This window comes from Trichechus manatus, unplaced genomic scaffold (assembly GCF_000243295.1).
Source record: "Trichechus manatus latirostris isolate Lorelei unplaced genomic scaffold, TriManLat1.0 scaffold00186, whole genome shotgun sequence".
In the NCBI taxonomy this organism is placed as follows: domain Eukaryota; kingdom Metazoa; phylum Chordata; class Mammalia; order Sirenia; family Trichechidae; genus Trichechus; species Trichechus manatus.
The window spans coordinates 3,352,686-3,377,870 of NW_004444122.1; the positions used below are offsets into that span (position 1 = coordinate 3,352,686).

At 47.4% G+C, this 25,185-nt stretch overlaps 1 protein-coding gene across 1 annotated transcript in view; it reads left to right on the forward strand.

The window, feature by feature from the left end:
* CEMIP (cell migration inducing hyaluronidase 1) overlaps window positions 1-25,185 on the forward strand; it is a 69,098-nt gene that overhangs the window by 20,602 nt on the left and 23,311 nt on the right. The window contains exons 11-17 of the mRNA XM_004387501.1: window positions 755-946; window positions 10,663-10,838; window positions 12,729-12,938; window positions 20,268-20,473; window positions 21,199-21,268; window positions 23,305-23,433; window positions 24,167-24,252. Coding sequence (XP_004387558.1) covers window positions 755-946; window positions 10,663-10,838; window positions 12,729-12,938; window positions 20,268-20,473; window positions 21,199-21,268; window positions 23,305-23,433; window positions 24,167-24,252 — 1,069 coding nt within the window. The remainder of the gene's footprint in view (window positions 1-754; window positions 947-10,662; window positions 10,839-12,728; window positions 12,939-20,267; window positions 20,474-21,198; window positions 21,269-23,304; window positions 23,434-24,166; window positions 24,253-25,185) is intronic.

The window sequence follows — 25,185 nt, forward strand, 5'->3', positions numbered from 1 at the left end:
GGTCATTCCTTGAGCTGGCAGCTACACATTGCGAGTTTGGGGGGCAGGTCAGCTGCCTCCACGCATCTGCAGTGACACAGTGCTGCCTCCGAGCTTCCCGCTGGAGGGCACTTCTGTGACACAGGCATGGTGGGAGGGTGCTGGGTGCTGGCAGGGCAGCAGAGCCACACCCTGCCCATAAGCCTTTCAGGAAGGGAAGGGCTTGGTCTAAGACACCCAGGGCTCTGATGGACAGGGCTGGCCTTCCTGCAGCCCTCCCCTACAGAGATGTGCCACGCTTGGCCTCTTTGGGTGCTATTATTTTAAACCGGTTCCTGAGGTGATCGTTAGAAGGGATTGGAAATGGTTAGTTTGTTAGCTGACGCACTTGGCCATCTCCAGAAGGCAGTCATTAGCCATGGAAGTTCTTTGGAGGGAGAGGTTTATGGCTACTGTAAATAATAGTTGAGAGGAACTATATTTGTTTTATATCTTGAGGAAAGTGGGTGTGGTGAGGCGGCCACATTTAACTCCGGCTAAGGAGTTGGTGGAAAATTCCCCTGCCCAGAGCTCATGAATCGCTCTTTTCTGGTAGGGTTTTTGTTGACTTCAAAAACCCGCACCAGAACTGGGATGGGGTGAGCCCAGTGATAGGAGTTTTGGATGGGCAAGTCTGGCATTTACTTATTTCAGGAGGGGGAGGAAAGAGGCGGACAGCCTAAAGTCTGCCAAGAGCCAAGGGCTACATCTCAGTCCTCCCTGTTTTGGGTTACAGTGAGGCCGAAGCTCACGGTCACCATCGACACCAACGTGAACAGCGTCATCCTGAGACTGGAGGACAATGTGCAGTCATGGAAGCCTGGAGATACCCTGGTCATTGCCAGTACTGACTACTCCATGTACCAGGCAGAAGAGTTCCGGGTGCTTCCCTGCAAAGCCTGTGCCTCCAACCAGGTCAAAGTGGCAGGTAGGCCCTCACTAACCCCTTCTTAGGCTGGACGAATCTGAAAATTGTTAGGCTTAAAGTTGACTGAGAGTCCCTGGGTGGTGCAAACAGTTAATGTGCTCAGCTGCTAACCGAAAGGTTGGCAGTTCGAGTCCACTCAGAGGCACCTCGGGAGAAGCCCTGGCGACCTACTGCCAAAAAATCAACAGTTGAAAACCCTATGCAGCAGCTTTCTACTCTGACACACATGGGGTCCCCATGACTCAGAATCAACTCGGTGACAACAGGTTTTTTCAAGTTGACCGAAATCACAAGAAATCTGTCTTCACTCAGCTATTGCCACAATTATGCTGCATAACCAAGCAAAACAAAGAGCCATCTTAAAATCTCGGTAGCTTACAATGACAAGTGTTTATTTCTCACTCACGCATCTGCAGGTTGGCTAGGGTTCCGCTGTGCTAAACTGAGCTTGGCTTCAGGCTGAGCGTTGGGTTTGGGTCTGCTCCTTGTAACGCATTCTTCCCAGAACACGCTCTTCTCGTGGGAAAGGGTGAAAGCGCCTACTGAGGGGAGCGTAAACACAGGAGGACTCTGAAGGCCTAGGCTCAGAACTGCACACTCTCACACCCACGTTCCATTGCCCAAAGCAAATCGCATGGTCCAACTCGACATTGATGGGGCAGGGAAGCAGAGTTCTCCCATTAACACCGAGGTGAGGGAGTGAATATTTGATAGATGCTCATTTAACTACTGCAAAAATATTATATCCCGTCTTTCTGTAGCTTTTGGGTTTTCTTTTTTTTCCTCATTGTGTCTCCTAAACCTTGACTTAAGTGCCTTGTAGTTTATGTTATTTGTTGCTACCAGATTCACAGATTGTTAGAGCCCAAAGAACCTCAGACATAATCCAGGCCAGTTGTTGTCAGTCGGGGGGGATTATGTATCAGTTGGAGTTCTTTGGTTGTAAGCAACAGAATCCAACTTGGCTATCTTAAGCGAAAAAGGAATTTATTGGGAGGTTACTCAAAAGACCTCTTTAAAGTGTCGAAAAGCGAAGCTGTCACTCTGAGGACTAAGGTGTGCCTGACGAAGGTGTGCCTGACCCAAGCCATGGTATTTTCAATCTCCTCATATGCATGCAAAAGCTGGATAATGAATAACGAAGACAGAAGAAAAATTGATGCCTTTGAATTATGGTGTTGGCAAAGAATACTGAATATACCATGGACTGCCAGAAGAACGAATAAGTCTGTCTTGGAAGAAGTGCAGCCAGAATGCTCCTTGGAAGTGAGGATGGCAAGACTTTGTCTCACGTACTTTGGACATGTTATCAGGAGGGGTCAGTGACTGGAGAGGGACATCATGCTTGGTAAGGTAGAGGGTTGGCAAATAAGAGGCAGACCCTCAACAGGATGGATTGACACAGTGGCTGCAACAATGAGCTCCAACATAGCAATGATTGTGAGGATGGGCACAGGACTGGGCAGTGTTTCATTTTGTTGTACACAGGGTGGTCGCTAGGAGTCAGAACTGACTCGACGGCACCTGACAACAACAACAACATTCAGTTTAGAGAATTAAAGCAGAAACTGGACAACCAAGCTGTAGAAGGACTTCAGGGGTCTGGGTAGCAGGAACTAATGGGCAGCATCCATTGGGCATCACTGGAAGAACCATGTTTAATTCCTGGGACGTAGCAGTCAAGAGTCACCCTCCAGGGAGAGGGCAGCTGGTTGGCCTGGTGGGTCACGTGCTTACCGCTTGGCTAGGAGGAAGCAAGGCATCTTCATAGACTGCATCAAAGGTTAGCTCCCTGCAGGGAAAATTAGAGTGTACTACTGGGCACTCAAAGTATCAGATGCCACAGGACCATAGGAAGAAAAGCCTGGCAATCTACTTCCAAACACCAGCCAGTGAAAACCCTGTGGATCTCAACAGTCCAATCTGCAACTGATCATAGGGATGGCAGCGTTTTTTTCCATTGTGCATGGGGTGTCCACGAGTCAGAGGCTGACTGGACAGCAGCTAACAACAACACAAGACCATAGTCCTGGAGAAGTATTACGCTTTGGGATGGGAGGAGGACAGTAGATTGAGAAAGCATACCCGAGATATTTGAAATACCTATTGTTTTGGAAATAAAACCACTGAGAGTAAAATTCAATACAATCGTTTTGGCTGGTGAGGATGCCCATGGTAAAAGGGATTGTAAAATCACAGAAGCAAACTATTTTTATCATTGTTTTTAACCAACATATGAGACAAGTCTTAAACTCCCTCCCACCCCCAGGCTGGGCGGGCATCCCGGCTTCTCCATTCTTGAGGACAGTCACGGGAGGTGGGAAGGAGCATTTCATCATTTGTTCAACAAATAGTTAAAGAGCGCATATTGTGTTCCAGGCGACAGGCCGGGCCCTGGGGATGCAGTGGTGAACAAGATAAACATGTTTCTGCCCTCGGGGAGCCTACAGTCCAGCAAGGAAAACAGACATCCATCAAGGAATCGTTGTTGTTGTCCAATCGATGTTTGAATCAGTTGCCGTGGAGTTGATTCTGACTCATAGCAACCCTATAGGATAGAGTAGAATTGCCCCATAGGGTTTCCAAGGCTGTAATCTTTCTGGAAGCAGACTGCCTCATCTTTCTCCCTCAAAGCGGCTGGTGATTTCAAATCGCCAACCTTTCCGTTAGCAGCCGAGCACTTAACCTCTGCGCCCTATATGACAGAGTAGAACTGCCTCATAGGGTTTTCTCGGCTGTAATCTTTATGGGAACAGATTGCCAGGTGTTTCTCCTGAGGAACCGCTGGGTGGGTTCCAGTGTCAACTTTTAGGTTAGCAGCTGAGCACTTAACTGCTGCACCACCAAGACTCCTTTCAAGGAATCATAAATCTCAATAAAATCATAAATCCCAATAAAAATAAAATTCCAACCATGATAACTGTTATGATGGAGAAATATGAGGGATGGTGGGAGCATAGAAAGGGGGATTTGGCAAAGCTGGAGCAGTCATGGAAGCCTTCCAGAGAGACTAATGACTGAGCTGAAGTTTGCAGAAAGTAAAAGTTGAGTAGGGAAGAGAAGCGCCGCCAAAGAGCAACAGTGTATGCAAAGACCCTTTGCTGGGAGGAGCACGGCGTAGTCCACTAGCAAGAGGTCCAGAGTGGCTGGAGTGGAGGATGCGAGAGCTGCATGGGACTGGAGGGAAAGAGAGCCCACGGTGGCAACTGGGAAGTCACAAAGGGCAGACACCCATTGGGTTTCCCCAGGCAAGGAAAGACTTCCTATGTCAGCATTTACAGGAAGCACCAAGAGATGCCAGTTCGTTATGAACTTGGGTCCCCTGGGTCTCCACCAGATGACTTCTCCGTCCCCTGGGAACAACACATTGTGGTCAAGCCCTCCCCGATATCAGGTTTCCCCTGGACTCTTGGCAGAGTGGTGGCATTCAGACTGTTTGAGCTGATGTCACTGTTCATTGCAAGGTGATCCATGGTTCTGGGGCAGCATTTGGGGTCATCTGGGAGGGTGAAAGCCTGACATCACACCCTGGGGCAGAGATTTCACTTGGAGCAGGTGCTGATGGGGCAGCCGAGACATGAGGGTGCCAAGGGCGGCCCCAAGAATACGAAACCTGTGCAATGTTGGGGCATGTCGGCCCCACCCAAAGGTGTGGTTTGGACATAAGTGTCGGTCCTGCTGCTCCTGGAGGCCTCATGAGGCTGGACAGAGAATGAGGTGGCGCTGCATCTGGACCCTGAGTTCCAGGGGCGGAAAGGACAAGTGGAGAGGATGCTGGATTCCCCTCAGGACCTTGCGAACGCCATTGGATTAGCACTAACTGTGTCCATATCACCCCAGCCTGCTCACGACTCCCTTAAAGCGATAAGGCTCAGAGTGGACTGTCCACTTGACTTTGCACAGAAGCTTTAGGGCCCACATGGAAACAGCGCCTCCTGGTGGGCAGTGTCAGAAAAGCCCTAGGCATCCCTCGGTGGCGCCAACATTTAAGCCCTTGAATACTAATCAAAAGGTTGGCAGTTCAAACCCACCCAGAGGCACCTCAGAAGGAAAGGTCTGATGATCTGCTTCTGAAAAGTCATAGCCATGAAAACGCTGTGGGATGCTGTTCTACTCTGAAACACGTGGGGACACCATGAGCCAGAATCACTACTCGACAGCAACTGGTCTGGTTTTGGAGTTTTCTTAGAGTGTGTGTGTGTGTGTGTGTGTCTGTCTGTCTGTCTGTCTGGGGGAGACTCACATTTCTCCTGCTGAGCCCCAAGCCTATTCCCTGGCTCTCCATTCCCCCGCTGACATGGGGCAAAGGCCTTCCACCTAGCTTCTCTCTTTTCCCTAACTGTGCCCTCCTGCCCCAACTCCCTTAGGGTTTTCCTCCCCAGGCTGGCTGCAGAGAGGGACACAGCCCCCCCTGGATCCTCCTTCCTCCCTGCCCCCAAAGTCCAGTAAGCAGGACTTTTCTCATTTTGAGAATTTTCCTACAGGAAACAGATGGTAACAAAGTAATGAAAATATGGGAATCATCTAAAAAATTCTTTCAGTGGTTTGCCAACCACAATGTGATCCCCAACACCTTCAACAGGGCAATTGGAGGCCCCTCGATTTTCTGCCCTGTTTCCAATCCCACCTTTCTGCTTTGCCTGTAACTGCCCCCACACCTGTAAATAATAACTACTATAAATTATTATTAGCATTTACTGAGTTTCCCATAATATGCCAATCACTTTACATGAAACATCTTATTCACTCTTCATGTTAACCTAATAAGGTAGATACTCCTGCTTTCTCTATGACACAGATGAGGAAACCGAGGTTCATGAAAATTAAATGTTTAGTCTTGTGCTTTCTGATACAGTAGCCACCAGCTGAATGTAGCTATTTAAAAGTAAATGTAATTAAGATTTAATAAAATTAAAAAATCAGTTCCACTAGCCAGATTTCAAGTGTCCGATAGCCACAGGTCGCTAGTGGCTACCATACTGGACAGCACAGAACAGAGCGTGTCCATCATCACAGAAAGCTCTAGTGGATGGGGCTGGTATAGACTAGTAAGCCAATATCTGAGCCAGGATTGAAACTCAATGCTATCTGGCTCCAGAGCTACATATGCTGCTTTGCCATTCCTCCATAATGGCCCCTGTTCCTTGCATCTCAACCCAAAGATGACAGCAGGGGGGACCTTGAGTGCTCTGTGATTTAAACTGGCCTCTCTGACACCCTCCAGCCTGAGTCCCTATGGCTTGTCCTTGTACCTCTGATGGCCTGAGAGACGCTGGCCCTCCTCTCCCCAGCCTCAGACTCACTGGGCCCTGCTAGGTCTGAGCTACAATTTGTTGTTGTTAGCTGACATCCAGCCAACCCCTGACTCATGGTGACTCCATGCACAATGGAACGAAACACTGCCCAGTCCTGCACCACCCCCATGATCAGTTGCAGATCAGACCATTCTGATCCATAGGGTTTTCACTGGCTGATTATCAGAAGTAGATCACCAGGCCTTTCTTCCTAGTCTGTCTTAATCTGGAAGCTCCACTGAAACCTGTCTGGCATCATAGCAACACACAAGCCTCCACTGGCAGATGGGTGGTGTCTGCTCATGAGGTACACTGGAGCCATAAGTATATGTGTCTGTTTATCCCACTGGAAGATCCTTAATGTTTATGCTTCTCTTCACCCCAGAGTGCCTAGCACTGTGCCTGCCTTGTATGGAGGGCTCTGGGGGTTATGGAACCAGGGCACCTGCAGGGTAAATGCTAGGAACAGTTGGTGTTTGAAGCCCTCTGTGGGGCCACTGCACAGAGAAAGCTTCTCTGCTCTCCAGGCCCCTCCCATCCCTTGCCCAGGGTTTTTCTGGATAACTTGGGAAAGATCTGGCTTAGCCAAGTCTGCTTTTCCCTGGTTGTCCTTCATGTATCAGTGCTGGAGAAGGAAGGGAGGGTGGAGGCCGATGAGAGAGCTGCGCAGACAGGATGGGATGCTGGAAAATCAGGAGCACTGGGCTTCCCTAAGATAGCAGTCTGGGAGTGGCCTGTGAATGTAGCCACAGGACAGATGAGCTGACTGCCGCAAGAGACGGTGCTGGTGAGGTTTTGTTTAAAGGCCTTGATGGGGGCTTCGGAGTGGGGGAATATTTCTTACAGCTCTCAACTGGTCTATTGGACTTACATGTACTCAGCTTCCAGGAGTCTGATAAACACAGTTTGTCCAATTTCCCCCATGGAACAAAGAACATTGCCAAACCTGCTTTCCACCAACTCTAGCATCACAGGCATGAGCTTAGTGGTTGGAGCCCCGGGTTCCAGCCTCAACTTGAGGACAATGCCAGTGACAGCCGTAGGAGTCAGGTCAGTTACACGAGCCACCTACTATGTGCTTTTGTATGCCAGGTGCTGTTCTAAGCACAGTCCATGGGTTAACTCATTTAACTTCGTGGCTACCTTATTAAAACCCATTCCGTCTCATAGTGATCCAATATGACAGAGTAGAACAGCCCCATAGAGTTTCCAAGGCTGTAAATCTTCACAGAAGCTGACTGCCACATCTTTGTCTCACAGAGCAGCAGGTGGGTTTGAACAACTGACCTTTTGGTTAGCAGTTGAGCACTTTGATATGTGCTATTATTTTTCCCATTTTACAGAGGAAGAGCCCAAGGGATAGGGACCTTGTGTGCTCTGGGACTCACAGCTACAGTCTGAGTCAGGAACCTCCCCTAGAGCTTCAGAAAAAATCCAGCCCCGCTGACGCTTTGCCTTTAACCCAGTGCATCTAATTTCAGACTCCTGGCTTCCAGAACTGTAAGAGAATAAATCTGTATTGTTTGAAGCCACTAACTTGGTGGTAGTTTGTTATAGCAGCCACAGGAAACTAATACGGACTCCAATGAAGATGTTTTCTCAGGTTTGCCGCACACTAATTTTACATCTTGAACTTTTGTTGTTGTTAGCTGCCGTCAGTCAACTTGGACTCGTGACGACCTTGTGTACAACAGAACAAAACACTGCCAGGTCCTGTGTCATCCTCAGGATCATTGGCATGTGCGAGTCCACGTTACAGCTATTGTGCCAGTCCATGTCACTGAGGGTCTCCCGTGCCCTCATTGGCTCTTTACTTCACCAAGCATGATGTCCTCCTCCAGCGATTGGATCCTCCTGATAATGTATCAAAAGCAAGCGAGTTGGACAGTGTTCTCTTATGATCCATAGGGTTTTCATTGGCTAATTTTCAGAGGTAGCTGGCCAGACTTTTCTTCCTAGTCTGCCTTAGTCTGGAAGCTCTGCTGAAATCTGTCCACTATGGGTGACCCTGCTGGTATTTGAAATACCGGTGGCATAGCTTCCAGCATCACAGCAACGCGCGTACGACAAACTGACAAACGGGCAGTGAATATCTTGAACTAAGATGCTTCTAAGAAACCATCATCTCACTGAGTCTGCAAAAATTTCAAAACAGTAAACATCCTTGGAAATAATGCAGACTCACAGGATGCGTGCCAGGTGTCTGGGGGGGCAGGGAAGCTAGCTCTTCCTGGGGATGAGAGGTCAAGGCAAGGCCGAGTGATGCTGGAGGGCTAATTATAACTGCAGCCTTTGTCTGTGGGCACTGGCGGGGCTCTGGGTTGAGGTTTGGGCTCCGTTGCTCAAGTCAAGGTCAAATGTGAATGTCAAGTGGTGTAGGTAATGTGGTTCAGACGGGGATTGTTTCTCACTGTAATTGCATCCTCAAATGGAAGAGAAAGCGCCTACTAGCCAGCTCAGCAGTCTCAGGAACGAGCTGAATTTAGAACCAGGCTGTTTTCTGTCCCAGAAAAGAATTTGCGATTGTTGTAAAGGCAGAATTTGGGCCTGTAAATCAAAGACAACGCTAAAGTTTGAACTCTTGTCACTGAGTATGTTTCTTATGGTACATTTTTGTGCACAGATGGAGGAAGGGGAAACTGGGAGGGAAAAATTGCAGTGGATTTAGCAGTTAATTGAGTGAAGTGAAATCTGTGTTAAGAGAAGCAAAAGGAGGGGACAGTGAGGGAAAGCAGAGGTGATAAAATCAGAGCTGTGGCGACAGCGGCAACAGGGTTGCAGAATTGGTCTTTTTGCCAAAATCCTTTTGTTTTCTCGTTTGTTAGCTTTATTAAGGATGGAGAGGCCTAGAAAAGTTTGAAAACAGAACATGAGGAACCCAAATGGGGGAAGAAATGAAGCTACTGGAGGGCCGAGCTGTTGGAGTCAAGAACCTTAAGAATATGGGAAGGGATAGTGGGCATGGAGGAGTCCCTGGATGGTGCGACTCCTTGGTAAGCACTCAGCTACTTACCAAAGGTTGCAAGTTTGAATCCACCCAGAGGCACCTTGGAAGAAAGCCCTGGCGATCTACTTCCAAATAATCAGCCATTGAAAACCCTATGGAGCTCAGTTCTACTGTGGCACACATGGGGTTGCCATGAGTCAGAATGGACTTGACGGCACCTGATTTGGAGTTTTTGGTTTTTAGGGAGGTAATCCATGGCACGAAGGGAGAGAGCACCCTCTCATCCAGGCTGGAGGGAGAAAGGGAGGTGGTGGTGAGGTCAGTACAGAGTGGGGTGCTAACTCTTCCTCACTGTTCCGTATGGTACCACTGAAGCACCCGGAGCCCCCCCACAGTGCTCTAATCTAGGTCTTTCCAGAGTACCAGGCTGTAGATACACACTCTACCTGAAGTTGAGGAAAGCACAATATGGATTTGCTTGCCTTAACAGACTATGGATTTGTACTGCTTTAAAGCCGTAACTGTGTTCTATCTCTGTAAGAATCCCAGCTGGTGGGCAGTCCAGGGTGTAAGCTCTGTGAGGTTTCTTCTCTCTTTTGCTCTGCCGTCTCTAGGGCATGGCTCTCATCTACATGGGCGAGGCCAGCCCACCAACACACGTCCACATCCAGCCCCCAGGAGACAGGAAGAGGAGGGGCAGCTAGAGGTTGCACAGAGCACTTGTGCACACATCCTGTGAGCACACCCTACTGCAGGCAAGCCTGGGAAGTGTAGTTCCCCTGGGTTCTCCTACCTAACTCTCAGGATTCTAGTACTGAAAAGCAGGAGAAAAGATAGACATTGGGGACAATTAGCAGGTGTGGTGGTTAAGAAGTCAGCTGCTAACCAAAAGGTCTGCAGTTTGAATCCACCAACAGCTCCTGGGAAACTCTATGGGGCAGTTCTGCTCTGTCTTATAGGGTTTCTATGAGTCCGAATTGACTTAACGGCAACGGATTTTTCTTTGGCCAAGGGCTTCAGATCTAAACATATGTGACTGTGAATCCGGGCTCTAAGTTCAGGCAAATGATTTCAAATGAATGAAGTCCCTGGGCTTTTATTCTTCTATAAAGTGGGACTAGGGATCACCATAAGCACAGAGTATGGTGATAAATAAGCAGCTTCTGTTAAAGCCTCTGGCAGGGGCCTGGGAGAAAAGTGGGCACACCAAACAAAACAAAACCAGTCGCCATCAAGTTGATTCTAACTCATGACGACCCCATGTGTGTCAGAGTAGAACTGTGCTCCACAAGGTTTTCAGTGGCTGATTTTTTGGAAGCAGTTCATCAGGCCTTTCTTTCAAAGTACATCTGTGTGGACTCAAACCTCCAATCTTTCTGTTAGCAGCCAAGCACATTAACTGTTTGAACCACCCAAGGACTCCCAGTGGGCACAGAGTACCTATCATTCCCCTACCTTCCCCCTTTCTGCCCTAGGGAAACCAATGTACCTGCACATCGGGGAGGAGATCGATGGTGTGGACATGCGGGCTGAGGTCGGGCTCCTGACCCGGAACATCGTGGTGATGGGGGAGATGGAGGATGAATGCTACCCCTATAGAAATCACATCTGCAACTTCTTTGACTTTGATACCTTTGGGGGCCACATCAAGGTATGGGTCTGCCAGGCTGAGGCTGTCAACCCATGATAAGGGTTAAGACAGCACACTGATTCCAACCCAGCCAGGAAAATTCCCTCGATGCCAGCCTATGGGTGGGAATCTTGATTGGGGATGGGATGGGAAAGAAGGAGGTGGGATTTTTTTTTTTTTTTTTACCAAGGGAATAGTGTCTTCTGGGAGGTGGGGAAGACTTCTGCATTATCCGTTGGCACATGGCTTCACTTGTCAATATTGGGGACAAGAGAGATGATGGAGCCAACTTGGAAACTCTCCTCTCCCAGGCCACATGGTACTCATCATACTGCACTCTGTGCTTTCAAGCCTTTCAACCCCAACCATTTCTTTTGTTCCTTTCCTTCGTTATTGAGCCTTGATCCCTTCCTAAAAGCACAAGCATTTAATTCACAAGAAAAATCACATTTCCAATAGATCAATTAAGACAAAGAAGACAGAGACATACTGGGCTGCAGAGCTCTACACAAGAAGGAAAAATGATACCAGTTCATTGGGGCTCCGTTTTTTCTAGTATTAAGCTCAGAGAGGAATTTCTTTTGCATTTCCTGCCTCTGTCTGGCATCTTGAATAGCATAAGACATCCAAAAGCCCTTCACGTGGCCATTGCTTTCAGTGACTCGGGATCAAAGCTGATAGCATAATATTATGTTGCAGTCCTGTGAAGATAATTCTCTCAAAGCAAAGATAGTGTGATTTAAGATAAGACCTTTTGGAAATTTAACTAAAGAGACTGATGGAATGAAACTTACAGAGTTTCACAATAGGGGGCCTACTGGCATTATAGGAGACAGAATTCTTGGCCATGTGGGCCTATATTACAGATTTTTAGCATCCCTGGCCCCTGCTCATTTAATTCTGGTAGTGTTCCCCGGTCATTGTAACCACCAAAAACTCTACATACTTCCAGTCATTTCCTGGGGATGGGGTGGGGAGAGGGGTGGCATTACTGCCCTTAGTTGAGACCCTGGTTAGAGAGATAAGCAAAAATAGCAGGTATATGGTATAAAAGCTGCTGCAACCCCCTTTCCAATTCCTGAGCGATCAGAGTACTCTTTTTCACTGAACTCAAACTAGGCCTCAGAATCATTCTCAACACAGCTCTCCAGAGTAGCCACTACCGGAGTTGGCATTCCAGTTGACACCTGTTTTTGGAGGGAATGGTTAGCATGTCCCTAAGACCATCTTTCCCTACTAGAAGTTGACTGAGCCAGAGTCTTGAGTCTTTTGTGGTGAGTTCCTGGAGTGCAGATATTCTGTGTTCTCAAGTGGTTTCCTTGAGCAAGCTAAGAATGATTCTGGGTGTGCTGTGATGTGAATATGTGGGTGCTCACTGAGCAAGACCCCACCCCACCACTCTACACGCCCACTGCCATAGTGTGTGGTTTCTCAAAGTCTCTGGGCTTAGCATCTACCTTCCCTCTGCCAGGTGACAGCCTCAGATGGTGGACGATGGCTCTTGTTACCCAAAGGTCCACCCTAACCTGGATTCCCCAACCCTTCTAGGGCAGGCATTTCGCCAGATTCCTCCCAGGTTAGCTCAGGGTTATCCCTTCCTCATAAGATGCAGTGTTTTAGGAGGCAGGAAAGGAGGGTTGAAGCAAACACCAGCTATTGCACAGGTCCTCCAGACCTCTCAACTCCAAACATTATTGCCTTAACCCTCTATCATTAGTAGTCCCTTGCTTGCCTCCTTTTGTGTACGAAGGACCAGACATCTTACTTCATCGTATGCACATAGAGAATATCTTTGATTCACTGAGGACCAGGAATGGGGATTAATGAAACACTTTGAGGACAATACCACTGCCATTTTGGAATGTGAAACACCTCGTGGACTCCTTCTGACTCTCGTCTCTCCTCTCCCAGTTTGCACTGGGGTTCAAGGCAGCGCACCTGGAGGGCGTGGAGCTGAAACACATGGGACAGCAACTGCTGGGTCAGTACCCGATTCACTTCCACCTGGCGGGTGACGTGGACGAGAAGGGAGGCTATGACCCACCCACATACGTGAGAGAGCTCTCCATCCACCACACGTTCTCTCGCTGTGTCACCGTCCATGGCTCCAATGGCCTGTTGGTAAGCACTTCCTTCCCAGGAAGCAAGGGTTCTAGGGGTCCCTCATCCCCTCAGTCCCTCCCCTCCATGCCAACCAGCTCATCACTGGTCCCAGGGATGGTTAGTGCTAGAAAGGCATTTGGATCTAGACACTTAGTCCAGAGCTGTTGGGGGTTGAACCATCCTTAGCTCAGATTTTAGACCAGTGTTGACTGAGAGCAGGTCACCAATCAAGCAAGAAGGAAAAAGTAGTCTGCTCCTTAAAGGGCACAAGCTACTGAGATGGGTGAGTAGTTACTTTGCAGTGGTCTCTGGGAGTCCAGCTCCTGCTTCCTCGCATTGGAATGATGTGAAATTTGGGATTGTTCCATGAGTGCAGACAAAAGGGATTGGGCAGGTTTCTGTGCTGAGGCATCTGCCCAAATGACTTGAGGTGGTAACAGTGATGGCCCTTTTTCTTCTGTTGAACCAAGTGCTCCTTCAGAGCAAGTGCTGCTGGGGGAAATGTTCTCATCTTTCCTTCCCATGTGAACCCAAATGTGGAGCCCAGACTCATGTCCTTGATTTTCATGGCCCAGGATTTTTATTGACCAACTGGAGTAAGACATGTGAGGGAGAAAGGATATATCACAGGTCAGCACAGAAAACACCACAAAGTAGAGTAAAAGGATGACTTTTCTTTCTTCTTCTTTTTGTAAAATAATATAGTGTTTTCAGTGAAGGTTTATACAGCACTTTAGGTTCCCATTCAACAATTTCCACACAAATTGTTCATTGACATTGGTTACGTTCTTCACAATGCATGAACATTCTCAGTATTTCTGTTCTGGTTGTTTGGTTTCCATTAATCTAGTTTCCCTTACATTCTCATCTTTGTTTTAATGTAATTGTTGACCATTTGGTCAGGTCCCCGTTTTCTTACCAGTCCCTCAACAGACCCAAAGCTTTCCCTCAGACCTCAATACCCACCCCCCAACTTGGTTGTTGAGTTCTTGCCCCTTCCTTCTAATTTTCCTTCCCCTCTCCCATCTCTCCTGAACTGCCTTAGAAACTCATTTCTTTCCTTATTAGGCAGAGTATTTTGGTTCTCAGTTTCCTTTCCCAGCTTCTATTTGCATATTCAAAAATTCATTAAGACTCAACTAAACAAAACTAAATAAATGACCGCCAACTCCAAGGCTTTTCTCTTTAGCAGCTGAAAAAAAAAAAAACAAAAACAAAAACAAGTAGAAGCTTGGAAATTCCAGTCTTCCTTTAAACGTGATCACATCTGTTGTCAAGTTTCTCACTTATATGAATTATATCACACACATCCCCTAGAAAGTAGAAATGGGTATAGTCAATTCCTGCTTGTATTTGTTTGTTTTAAACAGCAATTTCTTTTCCTTGCTTTATACAGGTTGATAGTTGAAACCATTACAACTGGGGTGACCATATGCCCTGGTTTGCACAGAATAGTCCATTTTAGATCTGTTGTCCCAGCATAATTATTAATAGTGCCCCATTCACTCTAAAAAATGCCCTGGTTCGAATGATGAACTAAATGGTCACCCTAACTAAAGGAGTCATTGGTGGCTGTGGGTCCTCAATTGTTGAGCAGAGCTGAGGAATTTTCTCCCTTATAATCTCATGTCTAAACTCTACCTAACAGGAGCTCTGGTGGCATAGTCGTTAAAGAGCTCGGCTGCTAACCGAAAGGTCGGCGGTTCAAATCCACCAGCCACTCCACAGGAGAAATATGTGGCAGTCTGCTTCCATAAAGATCACAACCTTGGAAACTCTGTGGGACAGTTTTACTCTGTCCTATGGGGTCACTATAAGTCAGACTCAACTCAGTGACAATGGGTTTGGTTGAGAAACTCTACCTAACAGCAGTTGAAGATTTAGAATAGCTTTAAGGGATTGTGTTTATGGCTTCCAACCATTAACAAGGAAAATGTTTAGAAGAAAAAAGGGAAAAATACAAGTTGTGCAGAGAATGACACATTATTCTGGTTAGCATGATAGAGACCCGGTGGCCACCTCTAAGTCTCCATGTATGTGTCTGTTTATCCATCTGCAACGTATCTGTCTGTCTATCTGTCTTAAGCTGTGTCACAGTCTAAATATTTAATCCTTGGAAATATTCTAACAAGGAACAATTGTAGAATGTCAGAGCTGGAAGGGACTTTAGAAGTCACCCAGTCACACAGGGGACGCTAAGGCAAGTTACACAGCAAGTTTGTGGCTGAGCCAAGATTTGACCTTGTGTCTTCTGTTCCCAACCCAGTGCTTTCTTCTGCCCTATAATGCCTCTCTTTTGACCCTACATACCTTTCTTACCCCACTCCTAATGAGAAGAAAGAAACATAATCCAAGGTGAGAGTCCCCCCACCCCCAGCACTGCTGAGTATTGATTGGCACTCAAGTTATGGAATCAGACGGAGAGGAAATCAAATCCGTATTCTGTCCCTGCAAGGGAAGTGACCTGGGGCAAGTTTCTGAGTCTCAGTGTCATCTGTAGAAAGGGAATAATCATTGTGATAAGGATTAAAAGAGATAATGTGTGTAAAACGTTTGACACCCAGTCAACAGCAGTATTTTTCCTTCCTCTCAGTGGAGCTTTTCCCTCTCTGTAGCACGTCACAAGGGTCTTAAGAAGGAATCTCTTTCTTGGGTATTTGTTGGAAAAAAAATGAGCCTTGGTGGCACAGTGGTTAAGAGCTCGGCTGCTAACTGAGAGGTCGGCAGTTCGAATCCACCAGCTGCTCCTTGGAAACCCTATGGGGCAGTTCTACTCTGTCCTGTGGGGTCGCTATGAATCGGAATTGACTTGATGGCAACCAGTTTTTAAGTCATTATTTGGAGTCTCTCGGTGGTGCAATGGTTAACGGTGTTCAACAGCTAACTAAAAGGTTGACAGTTCAAGTCCATCTAGAGGTGCCCAGAAAATCCTGTGGAGCACAGTTGTACTCTGACACACATGAGGTCACCATGAGTCGGAATCGACGCAAGAGCAATTTTTTTTTTTAATTTCATTATTTTAAATTAAATTAATTAATTAATTATTTAAATTCATTATTCCCTTCTTTTCAAAGAAGGGCCACGCAAAGTATGGTCCAGACAGAGGGCAAGTGACTGCATAAGACTGAAAAAGAGCTGTGGCTGGAGACCGCGGCCTGGGTCAGAACAACGTTCTCCCATGAAGCCACTGCGTGGCCCAGAAGCTCCACGTCTCTTCTCTGGACATCAGTGCCCTCCTCTGTAAAGAGAAGACGTTGGACTTGATCTCTGATGTCCTGCCAGCTCCAGCAGCCTACATTCCTTGCTTTTTCCTCCCATGCTTGTCTTTCTAGGCTATTTATAACCAACTTTCATAGCTCACTAGAAGAAAAGGGAGCAGCCCCATTAAATGACCTTGGTATTGACTGAAATGCTTATTGAGGGTCTGAATAGGAGTCAAGATAACGCCCTTGACTATTACAAAGATTAAGGGAGGGGTGCTGTTCAAGAGTACAGAGAGCCTTTCCAGAACAGGAAAGTTTATAGGGTGAATGGGCACACTTAGAAAATGGAGGTTCCAATCCTGATTTTGTTTATATGGGTTGAGTGACCTTGGGCAAATAATTTAACTTCTCTGACCATTATTTTCCTCATCTCTTAAAAAAAAAAAAAAGATGAGGGGGTTGTGTGAGATTTAAGCAAGATTAAAAGGTGTAAGAGCCAGCCCAAGGCTGGGACACGTAGGGGCCTTTTTTCCATATGCTTCCCGAAGAAGGCTGCCTGAGTGTTGGAGAGTAGACAAGCTCTGTCATATGGAAGGGTCTGGGGGAATCTGGTTGCTCACCCCAGATCAGTGCTTCTTAAAAGGGAGCGATTTTGTCATTCCCCACTCCCCAGCAAGTATTTGGCAATTTCTGGAGACATTTTGGTTGTCACATCTGGGGCCAGGAATGCTATTGTCATCTAGTGGATGGAGGCAGGCCAGAGATACTGCTAAACATCCTACAATGTATAGGGCAGCCCCTTAAGATGTTAACAGGGCCGAGGCGGAAGTTGTCTTGGCTGGTATAAGGATTTCCAGGGCCTGGCATGGTGGTAAGGTCCTTAGGTGGCACAAATGGTTTGTGCTCGACTGCTAACCTAAAGGTTGTCAGTTCAAACTCACCTGGCAGTACCACAGAAGAAAGTCCTGGTGATCTGCTTCTGTTAAGATCACAGCCAAGAAAACCCTATGGATCAGTTCTACTCGGGAATTCATGGGGTGACCATGAGTAGGAATGGACTCTGTTGCAATGGGTTTGGCTTTTTTTTTTTTGCCATGGTAGTAGGTACATTAATACGTGTGAGTTGAATGGATGTCATTCCACTGGAGCTCGCCTTGTTTAGTGGCGTCTTTGGGAAGTCAGGACCCCTGGGCGGGGATGAAGGAAGAAGATTGCAGTCAGGACAAGTAGGTGTTTCTCACCACCCTCAGTGTCCCACAGGGGGACAGGCCACCTGGTGTGGTAGTGAGCAGCTCATCTCTGGGATGTTCAAGCAGAAACAGGATGCCCATTTGTCAGAAACAAGAGTCCAGCACTGGACAGGGAGGTAGGGCTCAGGCAAGAGGCCCTCTGAGGACCTTTTAGCTCTGAGACTGAGGAGTTCATAGGGATTCTGACCCAGAAGGGGCCTATCTTAGTTTCCTGGGACTGCCTTAACAAAATATCACAACATCAGTGGCTTTAAAGCACAGAAATTAATTCTCACAGTTCAGGAGGCTGGAAGTCGGGATTCAGGCTTCTCTCTGTCAGCTCTAGGGGAGGAACCATCCTTGTCTCTTTCAGATTCTGGCTGGTAGCTGCATCCTCACTGGATCCATCTGTCTTCCCTCTGTGTAATTGTTTCCATGTCTGTTCTCTGCTTTCATAAGACACTGCTCAGAAGGGATCAGGACTAGAACCCACCCTACTCCAGTATGACCTTATTTAACTTAACTGATAACAAAAGAAAACTCCTATTTCCAAACAGGGTCACATTCACAGGTACAGGAGCTAGCACTTCAAGGTATCTTTTTTGGGGGACACAATTCAATCCATGTCAGAGCCCATAAATGGTAGAGTTCAAGTCTTCCGTTGTGTGGTAGGGAAAAGTGAGTTGAAGAAAGGCTGGGAGACTTGTCTAAGATCCCTGTGCTGGTTGGATACACCACCTAGACTGTATCCCAGGTTCTTTGACATCCATTCCAATTATCTTTCTGCTTCCCGCACTGACTCTGTGATTCCCAGAAGGAATTTGAAGAGCTAGAGTTTGCAACCCTTTCTGGTTCTCTGCCTAGGGGTTGTAAGTGTGGCCCATGTCTAGTGTGGGCTGAGAAGGCTGCTTAGATTCATGGGGGAGGGCGCAATGAGAAACGTCAACACTAGTCGTAATAAAAAGTCCACCTGGCTCCGCTCGGATGCTTCTCCTGGCTGAAGCTCTCCCCACCACCCTTACTCACTGGTCTTGCTTCTGTATAATCCCTCCATGTTAAATCCTAGTAAGCTGTGTTCTTGTCTGGGTCCTTCACCAAAGCAGCCACATGCAGTCTCCTCTCCATGTCTCCTCTTGGACACAACCTCTCACATCTGATGTTTTGTCCCCTTTCCTACACCATAGAGCCTTGACCATAACATTCCCAACTGGATGGGACTTTAAAAAGTCACCACTCCAGATATGGCACCAAAGCACAAGCAGCAAAAGACAAAATAGATAAATGGAACCTCACAAAAATTAAATATGTTTGTTCATCAAAGGAACTTGTCAACAAAAGTGAAGAGACAACCTACAGATTGGGAGAAAATTTCTGGGAACCATATATCTGATAAGGTTTAATATCCAGAATATATAAAGAACTCCTACAACTTAACAACAAAAAGATAAGCAACCCCTGTCAAAAAATTAGCAAGAGATTTGAATAGACATCTCACCAGAGAAGATATACAAATGACCACCAAGCACGTGAAAAGATGCTCAGCCTCATTGGCCATTCCAAAGAACCAAACCAAACCAGTTGTCATCTAGTGGATCCTGACTCATAGCGACTCTAGAGGACAGAGTAGAACTGCCTCATAGGGTTTCCTCAGAGCAGCTGGTGGATTTGAACTGCCGACCTTTTGGTTAGCAGCTGTAGCTCTTAACCACTGTGCCACCAGGGCTCCTCGTTAGTCATTAGGGAGATAGATGCAAATCAAAATCACAGTGACATTCTAGTTCACCCCCACTAGAATGCCTATGATTAAACAAACAAACAAAAAACAAGGTGTTGGTTTGGATATGGAGAAACTGGAATCCTCATCCATTGCTAGTGGGAATGTAAAGTGGTGCAGCCACTACGGAGAACAGTCTGGCGGTTCCTCATGAAGTTGAACATAGACTTACCATATGACCCAGGAATCGCACTCCTAGGTATATAGCCAGGTGAACAGAAAGTAGGAATGCAAACAGAAACTTGCACACCAACGTTCACTGAAGCACTTTTCACAATAGCCAAAAGGTGGAAACCACCTAAATGTCCATCTACAGATGAATGGATAAACCAAATGTGGTACATACACACATGGACTATTACTCAGTCATAAAGGGACGTGAAGTCCTGACGCATGCCACAACATGAGGGAACCTTGAAAACATGCTGAGTGAAATGAGTCTGTCACAAAAGGACAAATAATGTATGATCTCACGTATATGAAATATCTAGACTAGGCAAGTGAATAGAGACCAAAGTTTATTAGTGGTTACCAGAAGTGGGGAGAGGGGGAAAGAGGAAGTTATTGCTTAGGGGGCCCTGAGTTTCTGTTCATGGTGGTGGTGGAATAGTTCAGAAGATTTTAATGGTAACGGTTGCACAATGTGAAGAATGTAATCGATACCCCTGAATTATGTAAGTAAAAATTGTTGAATTGGCAAATGTTTTGTTATGTATATTTTTTACCACAATTAAAAAAAGTCACCACTCCATCCCCCTGCCCTGCCCTCCCCAACCCCAGCGCCTGTGAGGGGTTCATCTCCAAAGCCCCAGTGCTCCTCACAGAGCCTGGTGTCTAGCTGATGCTTTTGAAATGTTTGTTGAGTGAATGAATAAACCCGTTGCCATCGAGTTGATTCTGACTCATAGCAACCCTATAGGACAGAGTAGAACTGCCCCATAAGGTTCCCAAGGCTGTAATCTTTCTGGAAGCAGATTGCCACATCTTTGTCCTACAGAATGGCTGGTGGGCTTGAACCGCCAACCTTTCAGTTAGCAGCTGAGTGCTTAACCACTTCACCACCAGGGCTCTTTGAATGAATGAATGAGCACATGAATAATTGGACACTGGATGAAACGCCCCCCTGTTTTGGCCTTTGCAGGTCAAGGACGTTGTGGGCTATAACTCTTTGGGCCACTGCTTCTTCACGGAGGATGGGCCAGAGGAACGCAACACCTTTGACCACTGTCTTGGTCTCCTTGTCAAGTCCGGAACCCTCCTGCCCTCTGACCGCGACAGCAAGATGTGCAAGATGATCACAGAAGACTCCTATCCAGGATACATCCCCAAGCCCAGGCAGGACTGCAAGTAAGTGCCTCCCCTCCCCGCTGTGCCCAGGAGAGCGCGTGTGAGCCATGCTCACGTGGCTTTTCAGCTCATCTTCCACTTCCGCACTCAGGGCTTCTGAGCCACTTGGACCTCACAGTTTTTAACCTGCTCACAGCTTCTGGGAGAGAAGGCAAGAATGTGTCTTCTCCTTTCTCCCTTCTCAGTTTGCCTCCTGTGCATCCCTCTTGTCCAAGGAGAACCACTGTTCTCATTGGTGGGGCATTTCCTGGTGCCACAGAGTGCTCCTTTGATGAGAGGAGGGGGCTGCCTCCTCGGGTGCCACAGTCTGAACACACGGGCCCCAACCTCATGGATCCATTTCTAGACACGGGAGAGAGTGAGAGAGTGAGTGTGAGCGAGAAAGCGCTTCCTGTGCGGTCAACCTCTCCCTTAGAACTAGCTACTTTCCTGGGCTCTTTTGACTTAACACTCATTTTAGAGTTGGTCTCAGGCTTCCCCCTCAAAGTGCTTCTACCTGGCAGGGCAATGCCTGTTTCAACTTCTGATGATTTTCAATGCTTAAATGCAACACGCTGTCACAAGAAAACTGGGCTTCAGATCAACAAATCAATGATTACTTAAATCTCTGATTGGAGGCTCTTCAAACCAATATTACAGTGTCTGGCATGTGTCCACTGGGGCAGCAGCATGGAGCTGGTGGCCCTTTGTGTGATGCCATTCAATCTCTTGCCCCTTCCCCCTAGTGCTGTGTCTACCTTCTGGATAGCCAATCCCAACAACAACCTCATAAATTGCGCTGCTGCAGGATCTGAGGTGAGCAGAAATATCCCTTCTTTGGCAGAAGGTAGGGATGGGGGTCGGGATGGGAGATGGCTGGGGCTAACACCTCTGCTCACCTTGAAATGTGTGTGTTTGGAGCCCAGAGTCAAGGTATCCGTGCAGTCAGGCTTAGCTGGAGTGAAGAGGAAGAAACACCCAGACTAGGAGTCGGGTGGACTTGGTTTTAAGTGTTGGCTCTGTCGCTTCACAGTATTAATGACCATGGCCTACTGAGTGCCAAGCACTTTTGTTTTTTTTTTTTTAATTGTTGTAATTAAATGAAGTTTACATTTCAAGTTAGTCTCCATACAAAATTTTTATACATACATTGTTACAAGACCCTAATTGCTCACCCCATTCTGTGACAGCACAATCCTCCTTTCCGCCCCTGATTCCCCATGACCATTCAACCAGCTCCTAACCCTCTGCCTTCCCATCTCACCTCTGGACAGAAGCTGTCCCTTTGGTCTCTTGTATCTACTTGAGCTAAGAGGCATACTCCTCACGAGTATCACTTTATGTCCCACATTCCAGTCCACTCGCTGTCTGAAGAGTTGGCCTTGGAAATTGTTTTAGTTCTGGGCTGATAGAGAGTCCAGGGGCCATGCTTTCCAGGGCACCTCCAGTCTCAGTCAGACCATTAAGTCTGGTCTTCTTACTGGAATTTGAGTTCTGTGCCCCATCCTTCTACTGCTCCATCAGGGACTCTGTGTTGGGACCAATTGATGCCGAGTGCCAAGCACTTTATATGTAACAGCTCATTATTAGAATTAAATTATTTTAGCTTAGAATGGTGCCTGGCACATGCATTTGATCCTTATTATCCTAGGATTTCGTATTTGTGAATTTGCCTACTTGCTAAAATTTATTTGTAACCCCAAAGTCAATACTCATGGTGTTTTTGTGGTCATTTGCTGATACGCACATGCACAGGGCGGCATAAATCTTGAGTTGCCCTGTGTGCAGTTCCTGGCTGAGGTCGGACAAAGCTGGCTCAGTATTCACGAATTCATTGTCCCAAGGACTTTATAGAACATGTTATTGTTAGCTGCCATTGAGTCAGTCCCCAACTCATGGCAACTCAAGCACAATGGAATGAAATGCTGCCTGGTCCTACGCCATGCCCATGATCAGTTGCAGATCAGACTGTTGTGATCCATAGGGGTTTCATTGGCTAATTATTGGAAATAGACTGCCAGGTCTTTCTGCCTAGTCTGTCTTAATCTGGAAGCTCTGCTGAAGCCTGTTCGGCATCAAAGCAGCATACAAGTGTCCACTGACAGATGGGTGGTGGCTGCACATGAGGTGCATTGACCAGGAATTGAACCCCGATCTTCCACATGGGAGGCGATAATTCTGCCACTGAACTACCGATGACCCCTTTCACTGCAAATAACAAGAACTGACTGTATATGTTCTAAGCTAAAAATAATTGAATTTTTGCATTAAATTATTAGGTACTATTATTACTCCCATCTGATTAGTGAGGAAGCTAAGGCAGAGAGAGCTAACATGCCCAGAGGCACACACAGGTGGGAAGGGCCACGGGGACACAAACGTGGACATTCTGTCTACACAGCCTGGGCTCTTGCCCACCTTCCTCTGCATTTTACCTTCCGTGGGACCCTGACCAAGTCAGGTGCTCTCTGGGCCTCAGCTTCTGCATCTGTAGAATGAAAAGGAAAAGTCAAGGCCATAGAGGAACTTCGGGCTCTGAGCTCTGCTTAACGTCTGAAATCCTCCCATTAGCATTAGGAGGAGGAGCCTAAACTCCAGTAGTTCAGAGCCCATGGCCCCTAGAGTGGGATCCTACAAAGGGTTGAACAGTCAGGGTGGGCCCCACATATTATGTCTGCCTCATACTTTTCTCTGTATCCCTTCTGGACCTAGCCCACATGGAGGTGTGTTTGGGGATGCGCAGTCCTTTCTGAGTGATAATACTACATCTGCCCACTGTGTGGGCCACTTGGTCACCCTGATAAGTTGGTGCTGAATTCTGTGGCTTTCCCCTTTGTGCCCTCCCCCAACAGGAAACTGGATTTTGGTTCATTTTCCACCACGTACCAACAGGCCCCTCAGTGGGAATGTACTCCCCAGGTTATTCAGAGCACATTCCACTAGGAAAATTCCATAACAACCGAGCACATTCCAACTACCGGGTAAGTCTTTCCAGACTGCGCCTTGCCGGACGGCCTGTTGGCTCCCCCAGCTCAGGCCTGCAGATTATTAGCGCTGGGACGGTCACTTGGCTACAGCCGGGAACAGCTGCATTCCTGGCATGGGTCTTGAGAAAACAGAGCAGCCTTCTGAGGCCCCCCAGCCACTGGCCATTCTTCACAATAATCTATTGTGGCAGTTCTTGAATCGGCATCCACTTAGCATCTGTCCAGAGCCAAAAGGGGAAGGATGTGCCTCTACTCAGGCTGATGTGAGGAGGGCTTCTCCTATTGGTGTCCTCAGAGCTGAGCACCAGAGTTTGGTTTGGTTATTTACATGGTGGGGATGGGTTTAGTGTTGACTATGGAAAGTTAGGCCTGACCCACAGCTAAAGAAAATCAGGACGTGGTTCTGAAGGAAGGTGCAGGTAGAATTCTCTCCTCTGTTCCCTTTTATTTTGTTTCTTGAGACTTAGCTGTGTGACCTTGAACAAGTGACTTAACCTCTCTAGACCTCAGTTTCCTTACCTGCACCTCAAAGAGGACACGTTATTCCAACGCAGGATAGGGCAAGCTCTTCACCTCCTACGCTGCAGAACCTTTACTTCTATTAATGCAGACTGAGATCAAAGTTAGTTTTCCTGGAGCATTGAAGAGTATGTGATGAGGCCGGGTATGAGAAGATGCCTGCAGCCTGCAACAGAAGGTAATGTGTCCCTGTGTCTTCTCTGTCCAGGCTGGCATGATCATAGACAACGGTGTCAAAACTACGGAGGCCTCTGCCAAGGACAAGCGGCCCTTCCTCTCCATCATCTCTGCCAGGTAACCAACCCTAGGGAACGTATACAGCCCACAGTGACCACTTACCCCAGATCCTTAATCTCCCTCATGCATCCATTCATCAAATGTCTCCTGAACATTTTTCTTGTGCTCGGCATTGAGCTAGCTACTGGGAGTGTCCTGGTGAAAATCTGAGCAGGGCAAGGTCTGGGTCCCAAAAGCGTAGGATTCAAGTTCCCGCAGCCAGAGAGAAACACATTCCTGAAGCTTTCCTCAGCAAATACCCATACCTGCTATGTCAACAGGGGTGGCTAGGGCCATAACAAGTTGGGCTGGGGAAAGAAGGTGAAGAGGAAAAAAGGAAGGAATTTCACTATTAGGTAAATGGGCAGGAACATGCAGACTGTGCCTGTAAATAAATCTGAAGCCCAGCTGAAGGCTAGGAGCTGCTTTTAAAAGGTTCTGTCCAAACCTCAAGGTAATTAGTAAAACCAGTACCCGTTAAAGAGATCACTTCTTGGTCTCCATCAAGAGTGGGTAATGCTAGCGACATGATGATGTTTACGGAAGACTTCCACTGGCCGGACATCCGGCAGGCTCATCGCTCCTTTTTGTGACTGAGAAGCTGAGGCCCAGAAAAGGCACCAGCTCAGTGTCATCCCCCATTAGCAGGAGAGCTGGGCATCTCAAGACAAGCTTCCCAGGCCACATGAGCCGCATTTCATGCCTGGTTTGGGACTGGCTGTCAGAGCTTTCCTCTGGGCTGTGACCCCTCCTGGGGAGGGCTCTGCAGTGGTGCTGGTGGGCAACAGCGGTGACAGTGTCTGCAGGCTGCACAGGGCTGGGCCTGGAGGAGAGGCCTCCTCTTGCTTCTGAGATGAGCTCGGACAGTTCATTCCCAAGCCCAGGCAATGCCAGTTGGTTTTCGCTTAGTTGGTGTCTTCCTGGGCACCCTGCGTAGAGAGAAGCTCACAA